This window comes from Olea europaea, chromosome 15 (genome assembly GCF_002742605.1).
Source record: "Olea europaea var. sylvestris chromosome 15, O_europaea_v1, whole genome shotgun sequence".
Lineage (NCBI taxonomy): Eukaryota > Viridiplantae > Streptophyta > Magnoliopsida > Lamiales > Oleaceae > Olea > Olea europaea.
In genome coordinates, this window is record NC_036251.1 from 27,749,927 (window position 1) to 27,761,591 (window position 11,665).

Consider the following 11,665-nt stretch of genomic DNA (forward strand, 5'->3'; position numbering starts at 1 on the left):
GATTGCATGGCTAAGATGATGACAAGATTTTTCAGATCCACGTAATGTCAGGTAATGGAACCTGTCATAATATGTTTCATACTTTATAGGTCGCTTGGCCTATTTCCTCATTCAATCATTGTGCAGTCGTGCAAAATAGCAGCCAAGTTGTGGCTGTTACGTTATTAAATATACACAGCTCCATCAGGACAACTTATCTTTGTTTATGCTAATCTTCGCACCAACATTTTCTAGGGAAATGAGTCTAGGCATGTCGGTTTGGAGCACACGGGGCCCCTAGATCTTGCGAATTATCTTGGTAATGATGTGGAGTGCAATAATTGTGTCATCTGCCAAAAACCTTTTGGTGCGAATAAGGAGGAGAGACATGAGGCTTGGATGAGTTTTTGAATCAGCGAAGTGCATGAAAACATAATTTTGGAATAAGGTATAATAGCATAAGTCTAAAACAAAAACATTCAACCAACAAAATCAATTATAACAGCATCAAATGAAACATACCACAAAAGGTCTAACCAAGGACAAGTTGATAAACTTTAAACATATCGTGATGTATCGTGATGAAAAGGATTCTTCTTAGCGACAATTAAAGATGGTCACTTCTATTTTAATTCACTTAATCCTACCCATGCTCTAAAGAAGACTTTCAAATTTTAATCATCTCTATTCAAACCCCAAAGAGAAAAGACAGAAAGAACATACACCTGCCTTTTTTGCTCCCCAAAAAATTAACAAAGCACCAGCTTATATTTGTAAGTTTTCATTTTATCTTTATACTCGGTAATACTTTTATACAACAAATTTTCATTAATGTCCACGTGCTGATTTGTCTGGACGAGCAGTCTAGGGAAACTTGAATGCAGATCTATTTACCATCATAAAACTCAAAGTGGAACCTCCAGAAAGAATGAGTAGAGTAGCACTTACAACTTCTTCCACCAAAGAATGAATTATTGAGCTTGGCATCAATGTTTGGGTAAGTTCCGGCAATAATATCTACAATAAGGGCCGCCAATTGAGACATTAGAACTATTGGATCAACCCCTGAATCCATCAATTCTCTGGCTCGCATCACTGTCTCCGTGCTGTTTGACGACATGGCTAACTCCAGTAGGACAAGTAGTTTCTCATCAGAAACAACGCCAAACTAAAGAGAAAAAAGAATGTTCGTTCACTAAATCAGATTTTTGCTAAAGCAACCAAGCAGATATATTTTTCTTGATATGTACAGTCTCAGCGGCCGTTTTGTCGATTAAAAAATGTATGAAATGCGACAATAATTAAAACTTATCTGCTAACATTTTGGCCACATGACAATTTTTATTAAACATGTTAATATTAAAAAATCTCATAAGATTTTATATGGTCTACAGATAGAACAGTATAATACCTACAATGATGAAAGATTAGTGGAAAAGTAAATATGTGGATTCAAACACAATGACATGAAGAAGAAAGGTAATTTAAACTCACAAGTTCATTTACCAAGGAAGTAGTGACTCTTTTTCCCAACAAACTTAACTGGTCTAACACTGTTTCTGCATCTCGCAGTGAACCATCTGCATTTGAAGCAATCAAATCTAATGCATTATCATCAACATCTAACTTCTCATCAGTGGCAATTTTCATCAATCGGGTAATAATGTCACCGTTGCCAATTTTGTTGAAGAGGTGCATTTGACACCTGGACAATATACTACGGGGAATATTGTCACAATCAGTTGTAACGAGTATGAATACGACACGTGGCAATGGTTTCTGAAGAAATCTAAGAAATGTCAGCCATGTCTTTGAGGGCAGTAAGTGACACTTGTCAATGATAAAAACCTTATACTGCAAAATGGCTGATGAGGAAACCCCTGACAGATTTCTAAAAAGATTTTTGACTCTATTGATTCCCTTTTTTTTAGAAACATCAACTTCATTGTGATCCTTGCTCTTGCCAGATATGAAATCAGCACACTTCCTGCAGACACCACAGGGCTTAGTCTCTTCAGTAGCTAGGCAATTCAAAGCAGCAGCAAAAATTCTTGCAGTTGATGTTTTTCCAGCCCCACGGTGACCTTGGAAAAGATAAACAGGGGCAATCCTCCCCTTTGAAATCGCACTCATGAGTGACTGAACAACCATATTCTGCCCGAGCAATTCCTCGAAAAACATTGGCCTATATTTCTGGCTAAGGCTTTTGATATTTTCTGGAGAACTTTCCTCGTGCATTTCCTCATTCAGAGCTACTTGAGCGAACACTTTTTGACTCCTACAACTTGTAGACCACTTCCTTCCATCCCACCGACTCATCGCCTCCAAATCAAGCTCTCCAAAATTTGTGGTAAGCTCATTATTACTTCTCTCACTTCCCATAGATGATTCTCCTAGGCTGTCAGCGCTAAGCAAAGGAACAAGACCTTTAGCAGCAGGCCTTGAACTCGGTCTCCTCTTATTGGACCCCAAAGAGGACCGATGATGTCTTCTTTGAGACAAGGATTGACTTCCGAAAAAAATGCTGCTTCCTTTCCTCCTTAAAGAATCAGAAAGAGATGGTGAACCACTGCCATTCCCTCTAAACTTTGGCATCGATGTTTTTGACCAATAACAAGGAATCCCACAGCCTGATCTCCCTGACAAATCCAAGTGGTCATCCACCTCATCATCTGCATCATTTAAAGATGCCGTGGTAGCATCCCAAGACTCAATGGTACTAGGATTCGTAACACCATATTTATAAAATGTAGGTGTAGTGTGTGAAATAGAATCATCATCTTTTCTACGACTCTTCAACTTTGATGGTGAATGAACCCAATCCTTATTCTGATGCCTAACAAGCAATGGTGAAATGGCAGACTCCCTCCTTAAACTATCAGAATTACGAAAATCTTCAGTATCATCAGACTGATCCACCAAACTCGCCAAATGTCCCCTTTCTAAACCCAGATCAGACATACCCTCCGCTATATATTTTGCATCTCTACTCGACAAGTTCTGCTTCTTCAAGTTTTTATTATGGTGCCTCAAACTGGCTCTAGTATTATTACTTCTCCTCGACTTCTTATTTTTGCGCCTAATAGAAGGCCTATAATTGGTACCTTTGCACTTAGCAGTTGCAGGAGCATACCTGTCACTCAAACAAGTATCGCTGTTGGAATCATTTGCACCACCATTACGCGCATCAATCGAGCTATCGAAATCTATATTCTCCTCCTCCGCTGTCGAAGATGACCTCTTATCCTTAGCATTCTCAACATCATTCTCAGCAATCTGTCTACTTCTTTCGCTTTCAGATTTTTGACGCCTCCAATTATGCAGAAACACTTTTCTCTCTTTTTTTACGACATTCACATTGCCATTATTGTTGGCACTATTGCTGTTAATACAATTATTAACATTATCAACTTGCGAAGGGAGTTGAAACAGTTGTTGAGAGGAAGAACGAATGACGTAGTCATCAATTGAGTGGCGACCGCCATTGTTGTGATGGTGAAAATGGTGGTTCTTGGCAAGGGATCTCGCTGAATTATGTGGGGACCGCCATGAGGAGGTGGTCCCGGGGTCCTTTAACACGCGGACCGCCTTCCGAATTTGCGTCAATTCTTTCTTCAAATGCAGGGTTCTCGGATCAATTGCACCACCACCATTCACCGTTCCGCCTGCGCCGCGCATTTCTATCAGCACAAATCTTATAGCAATTCAATGGGTAAGACAGAACCCACCTCAGCAACAAAACAGGAAATTCGACCCAACTTAGTCCCACGGTGACCAAAGACTTGTCTGAGTGGAAAATGAAAATTGGGTAATGTTGAAGAAATGGTAAGTGTACTAAATACAGATCTGTAAGGCTTTTTTTCCTCAATCAAAGTTATTTCAACGGCCTTAAATACGCTGAGAAAAATGAAGAATGTACAGCTAGTAATACTATACTGCAACTAGTAGTAGAACCATGAAGGAAATTCTTTCCATTTTATATGAAGGAATATTGTGAGAAGGGAGTGAAAAAAGATTCCATTTTTTTCGTTAAAATCGAAAAAATGAAGTAAATTACTAAAATGGAAGAGTGAAATCCGGCTAAGGAAGATTTGGCTTTGAGAGTCCCAAGATTCTCTTTTAATGAGTGGTTCATCTCCTTGTCTACTCTTTCTAACACGTTTTGTTATTACAGCAAATCCATGCAAGCACTGAATTGCTGGTACTAGAATTGATATGATATTGACTAATTTTATGGGAAGGCTTTTTTCAAATTTTTTTTATTATTATTTTTTTAGTAATATTGTTCACCGCAGTAATCGTTTTACATAATGGTTAGTAATTTGATGTATTAATTTGATGATTTTTTCTTCTACATATATCAAAACACTAACCTTCACATACGTGACACGTAGGGCAATTACGATAGTGAGTGACGGCAAATTACTTTATCTTTTTTATTTTTTGCACGGCTACTTTTTCAAATAGGTTTTCTAATCCAATTATAATAATAATAATAAAAAAGTAAAATCTAATATAAATATTTTTCAAGTGCTCGACTCGGTTGATAATTATTGAAGATATCACATAGTTAATTACTTTCAACTGTTACACTTGACAAATACACGATATTAACAAATCACGGTAAAGAAAATTGTTATAAATTATAACCAAGTTACATTGCTTTAAAATAAAAAAAAAATAAAAATAGAGTTAAGTGGCTTAAAAAATTAGTTTTATGTACTTTCGCATACTCAAAAGGATCACAGGCATGGAGTGACTGACTGCATTTATGTCCCTGTTCTTTTTTATTTTTTTATTATTTTTTATTATTTTTCCTCCTTCTGTTAGGCAATTAGAAATTTAGAATTATTTCCTCTTTTCTAATCTTTATTTCTATACAAATAATACTCTTTTCTTGATGAAGGTTTATTTTCCTTTTCTTTTTGTTCACAGTTTCCATTTTTGTAATTAAGATTTAGAAGAAAAGGAAAAATATGATAGACACAAATTTGTTCATATATTTCCTAAGATAATTTGTTCCAATGTTAAACTATCTTCTCAATTTACAAGATCCTGAGAATTGATTTACGTATAATTCAACCCTATTTTTAAGTTTGGCCCACGAAATTTGCAGATAAGATAAAATCACATTATTTTTTGGATTGCTTTTGCTAAACGTTCACGTTATAATAAATAAGTCCACTAAATTTTAATTTTATTATAGTCATATCATAATTTACTTCGATTTTCTATATTTATACTACATTTTTCACGGGTTCAAAGGATGAATAGGTGAAAAATAAGGTAATAGCAACTTTATTCGAACTTTGAAAATTACACATTTGTTAAGATAGTTTGATATCATTGAATATGATTAATAAAAAAATGAAAAACAAGGAACGTGTGAATGTAATAAATTTTTTCATATTCTATTCAAGATATAAGGAATCCTAATCATTATTTCAAAACCATGTTTTTATATATATCTAATTAGGTCTTAATAGCAAGAATTACATGTTAGACGTGTATGGCTTGATAAGTTGACTTGTAAATATTTTCTTTTGAATTGATTATCAAGATGATAACTATGAATTATTGGTATAACTCACTTGTGTATTAATTATTAACGTATGCCATATGTAATGATAAGCACATGCTTTTAAAATGTATTGAAAACGAAAAATTTGATCTAAATGCGAATTAGTTATCGAAAAATAAGATAAGGCTCTTTACTCGTCGATTCTCACCAATTCAAAGTAAAACGGGGGGAGGGGAAGAGAAGGGGGGATACAAGTGAATGTTGATTGTGGACAACAATGGACATGCCATGATCCATACCACCTTTCGGGTTGATAAAATTGAGTCGCATTCCTTTGTAGTGATATATATAGTAATTAAGATTGGATTGAGATAGTTAAGAAACAGTTTCAAGGATGAAGATAATGTTCAGAATTGACTCCATGAGTGTCTCTCTCATCTTTTTTTTTCTTTGATTGTTTAATACTATTAAATGAAGTGATATATATAATATTAATGTTAAAGATTCAAGTTTAAGTTTTATTCATATTTAGGGAGTGACAGGATTTTCACGTAGGGGATGAAAAATGTTAAAAAAACAATATCATGTTTGGTACGGATTAAAATCTAGATTTTAATTTAATTAATTCACCAATTAATTATAATAACATATTTCATGGGATCTACAACTTTTTAACAATACATTTTTTCAACTTTTATCAAAATCTACTAAAAAAATCTAATGTTGGGCAATATAGAATATGTATTATGTATATATTGAAAAATTATTAAAATTTCTTTTCAAATAAATATCAAATAATTTCTATATTGACACGTAAAAACTAAAAAAATGCTACTATACCTTCAAGAGGTCGTGCTAAAAACTAAATGTAAATATAAATGAGTAATGCCATTCATGTTCAGCGATTGTAATAGTCATTCTATATAACAACTTATTATTTGATGCATTATTTTTCTTTAATTTTGTTGTCTCAAATAACAAATTGAATCTATCACGTAAGATGATTATTACAATCACTGGTTATCAATAAAATTTGTCAATTTCTTTTATCTTAAATTCTTAGAAAAAGTAGTTAACAATTACACATTCAACCATTGTTTGAGTTCCATTCTTTTGATAAGAACGAATTTTTGAGAAGTGTATTGATAGAAATGCGGAGTTAAAAAATAAGGAAAAATTTTAGATTTACATGTAATATTATTTTATTGAATAATGTGTGGTTGAAATGATATTAAAATACTGTTTAAAATATTTTTTTTTTCAAAGGGAATCAAACAGGGTTCAGTTAAAATCCTTAAAGTTACAAACTCTTCCCATTTATGAATGCCACGTGCATGACATGTCCTACATATATTTGTATTTTTGGTAGTAATTATTATTATTATTATTATTATTATTATTATTATTATTATTATTATTATTTTATTGAGGGGAAGAAAGATTCAACAATTAGACCAAATCCTTTTCAATTTCATAGAAGCAAGTCGACCAGATCCAATAAAGAAAGAAAAAAACACAAGGGGAAAATTATATATATTTTCCTTAATTTCCCCACTCAAAATAATTTTCTTTCCTAATTTCCTCAAAATTTGTCAATCTCAAAAGCACTAATATGCATGTAAAATATTTTTTATTTGATTGTTTCTTCTCTCTTCTTCAACACTAAGACGACGGCTACAGTGCTCCTACCTCTTTGCAGAAAAAAACTACTCCATTTTATTTGAAGTTATTGGTGAATTTTGCAGTTTAAATGGAGCACGCAAATTTGGTAATCAAGTTCTATTATATCTTTTCCATTTTTCCAAATAATTTCAGTACCTTTTTCTACATATGCATATTCTTATATTTTATGCATATTCTTATATTATGTGCTTTCGTGCAGAGCTGTATTTTGAAGGTGAATACTCGTTGTGATGCATGTAAGAGGAAGACGTTAGAAATATTGAACTCTATTTGCGGTAATCAATTACAATCTTATTAACTAACCTATATATATATATATATATAAACATGATTTTCTTTAATTATGTCGTGTTTGCTTATAAACTTTGTCAAGGGGTGTATTCCGTGACATTCAATGCTGAAGAAGGGGTAGCAAAAATAATGGGTGAAGTCGATCCGAATCTACTTCTTGCAGCCTTGGCAAGAACTGGACAACATGCCGAGCTTGTATGGGCCAAACTCGACCATCCAAGAATTGATAGAGGTTATTATAATGACCATGACTATCGTGGTGAACCCTATAGGCATCATCAAAGGGCATTGCCGGAATATTTCTCGAACAACCCTAACTACTATGATGCTACTCCACTTCCCTACTATGAAGATCAATCCACGAGTTTTTGTACTATAATGTGACTAAGATTAAAAATAGATATTCTTGGAATGTTTTGCATTTCACTTTTTGATACTTGCTGGATTGCTAAAATGGGTTTTATGTTATGTGCATTGCCAAAGGTTTAAAGAATAGCTGAGATATAGTTTTCTTATTTATGATATGTATTGTCTTTTTTATTTTTTTTATTTTTTGAAGATTCGTACACTTTTTATGTCCTATGAATCCTGGAATACAATACAATTCAGACACATAATTGAGAGACAGGAAAGCAAAGGAATTCAAAAGATTGCGATTCAATCAATGGGCTGTCTAAATTTCAGAGAACTTTTAGGCCTTTCATCAATTAACTGAACTTGATCTTCAATCTCAAACGATATTTGCCGTCATCGTGATAAGTGCTTGAAGACTTTAAAATGCAAATAGTTTGTAGGAGGAATCAAAATCTTAATCCATTTTTGAATCAAGCAAAACTAAACTTGGAAAATGAACTTTTAGAACAAATATTGAAACTTGGTTTGATTTTTTGATTTAGAAGTTAATGAAAGAATTTGATGTTTTGAATATATTTTTCAACATGAAAACCATTGTTGTATATATTACTACAACCTCCATGCATGAAATGTAGGATTGACAATGGTTCGGTTCGGTGATGGTTTGGGGTCGGTTATGTCAAAACCATAACCCAACCACCAATTTTTTTTCTATATCATAATCACGTAAGTCGGTTTCGGTTCAGTTCAGTTCGACTCGATTCGAGACGGTTAATAATCATGAAAATAAATTATTTTTCACATGTCCAGTCGTCAAACTGAAAAAAAAACAATTTATGAAAAAAAGTCACACGTGATAGTTATCAATTGATAGTCGAGTGATTTATATTGGAGCACTTCAAATAATTTGCGTTGTTGATCACTTATCAGATCAAAATTGTACAAAGGGCCGATAGATGGTACATTTGTAAAAAGGTGGCGATTTATGGTACCAAGGGTGATGTCTAGGTTATTGATGATAATCAAGAAAGGCAAAGACTATATATACTTAATTTCAAGTCAATACAGATGCCTAAAACGAATTAAATGATCAAATTTACAGTAAGATAATAAGTTTTTTGAAACTAAAATTGTTGATTGAGTTTGCTTCAAGAACGAGCGAGTTAATAGCCATCATGTGTGACTGCAAAGGAAGAAAAAAGCCCCTGTGGAGTTTGCAAAATTAGATATTTTTTTATACATGTTTTGCATTGGATTACTAGTTAGATGGAAAAAAAATAAATTTAACAGATAATCAGTTTGGTTCGGGGTGACGACGTAAATATCATACCCACACCGCCCCAAACGGTTAATTAAAATCAAATACCATATCCGCTCCATTGTACAATTGGTTCTTTTTTTTTGCCCCGTTCGGCTCGGTTAACCGCGGTTTTCGATTTTGACGATCCAAATTGTCTTCCCTAACGAAATGATATCAAAAACATGCTGAAGGGGGTGTGAGAACCTCCAAAAGACACCAAAATTCAAATTATTGTTGCAAAAAGTTGAAAAAGGAAATAACTGACAACAAAAGACACGGAAATGGAAGGTTTGAACACGATTATTGGTCACTGTTCTCAAACGTTATTTAATGTCACCAGAATAAGCACGTGAAGGCTTTAAAATGCATATGGTTTGTAGGAGTAATCAAAACTTTGATTCAAGTTTGAATCAAACAAAACCAAACTTGGCAATGAACTTTTAGAACAATTATTGAAATTTGGTTTGATCTTACGATTTGAAAGACAATAAAAGAAATGGTGCCAAAAACAAACCAAAGGCATGTAAGAACATTCAACTTCACACCCAAATTTAAATCTACAATGGTCAAATTTTTGTACAGGACGATCGCCCAGTTTACCAAAGTTGGTTCTTGTTTTAAAATGATGGCTGCATTATCGCCCAAGCCAAATTTTCTCCTCCGTCATTTTTTCTTCTCGTTTTGTTTTTGCTTGTTTTTCTCATGGTTGATTACTTCTATCACTCCCAAAATTATATCTCATTGTATATTGTTAAGAAATATAGGATTATTTATTATTTATTAAGGGTAGAATAGTCCTTTTTAGTTTCCTTTGTTTAGCCTATATATATTCTCTTTATATTTAGGTTAAACAATCTTCACCATTCAATTAATTACGTAGTATCAATGAAACCCTAGCTTCCTCCTTTTTCTTCTTTATTTTCTTTGGATTGTTTAACATGGTATCAGAGCTAGATTTCATGGGACAAAACTTAATCTCAAACACAGCTTTCGCGGATCCAACTGTTAAATCTGGTATTTCTGCAATTTGTTATTTCTGCAATCTGGTATTTCTGCAATCTGATGGGTCAATTGAGCGATACAAAGCTAGGTTGGTTGCAAAGGGATACTCTCAACAGTATGGTATGGATTATGAGGAGACATTTGCTCCTGTTGCAAAAATGACTACTATTCGTACTCTTATTGCAGTAGCTTCGATTCGTCAGTGGCATATCTCTCAACTTGATGTTAAAAATGCCTTCCTGAATGGAGATCTTCAAGAAGAGGTTTATATGGCACCCCCTCCTGGTGTTTCACATGATTCTGGGCATGTTTGCAAGCTCAAGAAAGCGTTGTATGGTCTCAAACAAGCACCTCGTGCTTGGTATGAGAAATTTTCTGTTGTGATCTCTTCCCTTGGATTTGCTTCTAGTAGTCATGATTCTGCTCTTTTTGTTAAGAGCACTGATGCAGGTCGTATCATTCTATTTTTATATGTTGATGACATGATTATTACTGGTGATGTTATTGATGGTATTTCAGTTTTGAAGACAGAGTTAGCTAGACAGTTTGAAATGAAAGATTTGGGTTCTCTACGATATTTCTTGGGATTTGAGGTTGCCTTCTCACCCAGAGGTTATCCTCTTTCTCAGTTGAAATATGTTGTAGATATTCTTGAGCGGGCAAGACTTACTAATAATAAGATTGTTGATACTCCAATTGAGGTTAACGCGAAGTATTCTTCTTCTGACGGTTTACCTTTGTCAGATCCTACTTTATACCATACTATTGTTAGGAGCTCGGCATATCTCACTATTACTCGTCCAGATATTGCATATGCTGTTCATATTTGTTAGGAAAATGTGTAATTGGCAATCTGTGACCAAAGGACCTATTTGTCAAAATTGTAAAGTCAAGGACCAAATTATAAAGGTCTAATAGCTCAGGGACTAAAGTTGCAATTTAGCAAAGTTCATAGCATAGGTCTAGGGTAAAGTGGGATGCTTTGAAGATGCAAACGGCGCGTTGATTTCACTAGAGTTTCGCCCTGACCTCGCTCGAGCCTAAATTGCAGAACAGACGTCGCTAGAGTTTCGCTGAGCTGTCGCTCGAGCGAAGGTGCATCGCTCGAGTTTCGCCAGCACCTCGCTCGAGCGACGGTGTTATCTGGCCTTTAGTAATTTTAATGCCTCGTGAATTTTTAACGCTGCATATTACCAAATTCAACCTACTATATAAACAAAACGTCTGATTTTCTTAAATGACCTTTGGCAAACATTCAAACAGGAATTCCTCTCAACTTCCAAAGGATTAAGAACCTAATATTCATTCTTTTCATCTTTTAATTCTCATGGTTTTTTGAATAAAAACATCAACCCTCTCAAAACCAAAACACCCTTTCATATCTCCATATCAACTTCCAGAAGGTCGTCAGTTTGAAGATCCGGGAAGGGAATTGCTTGAAGAGCTGGAGTGCTTGGTGATTCACGGGAGGTAGAAGATATTCAAGGCTGGGATTTTGGCGTAGATCTGCAAAATCCAGGATAGTTGTGGTCGAT

General features: G+C 34.2%; 2 protein-coding genes across 2 annotated transcripts; one reads left to right on the forward strand and one right to left on the reverse strand.

Annotated features, from left to right (window-relative positions):
• Window positions 1-865: 865 nt before the first annotated feature.
• Window positions 866-4,049, reverse strand: LOC111411495 (protein STICHEL-like). Its single transcript, XM_023042019.1, has 2 exons — window positions 1,474-4,049; window positions 866-1,147 (listed from the first exon to the last, which is right to left on the reverse strand). Exons 1-2 carry the CDS (start codon window positions 3,655-3,657, stop codon window positions 866-868), a joined length of 2,466 nt encoding a protein of 821 aa, XP_022897787.1. The 5' UTR covers window positions 3,658-4,049.
• A 3,201-nt stretch (window positions 4,050-7,250) lies between these two features.
• Window positions 7,251-7,858, forward strand: LOC111411496 (heavy metal-associated isoprenylated plant protein 22-like). The gene is made up of 3 exons (XM_023042020.1): window positions 7,251-7,268; window positions 7,383-7,458; window positions 7,557-7,858. Exons 1-3 carry the CDS (start codon window positions 7,251-7,253, stop codon window positions 7,856-7,858), a joined length of 396 nt encoding a protein of 131 aa, XP_022897788.1.
• Window positions 7,859-11,665: the final 3,807 nt, after the last annotated feature.

Bases quoted from the DNA above. Each gene is read 5' to 3' on its own strand.
- LOC111411495 (XM_023042019.1), bottom strand. From the start codon at position 3,657: ATGCGCGGCGCAGGCGGAACGGTGAATGGTGGTGGTGCAATTGATCCG. The intron at 1,148-1,473 runs GTGAGTTTAAAT...TTTTCTCTTTAG, and splicing joins CTTCCTTGGTAAATGAACTT to TTTGGCGTTGTTTCTGATGA.
- LOC111411496 (XM_023042020.1), top strand. The intron at 7,459-7,556 runs GTAATCAATTAC...AACTTTGTCAAG, and splicing joins AATATTGAACTCTATTTGCG to GGGTGTATTCCGTGACATTC.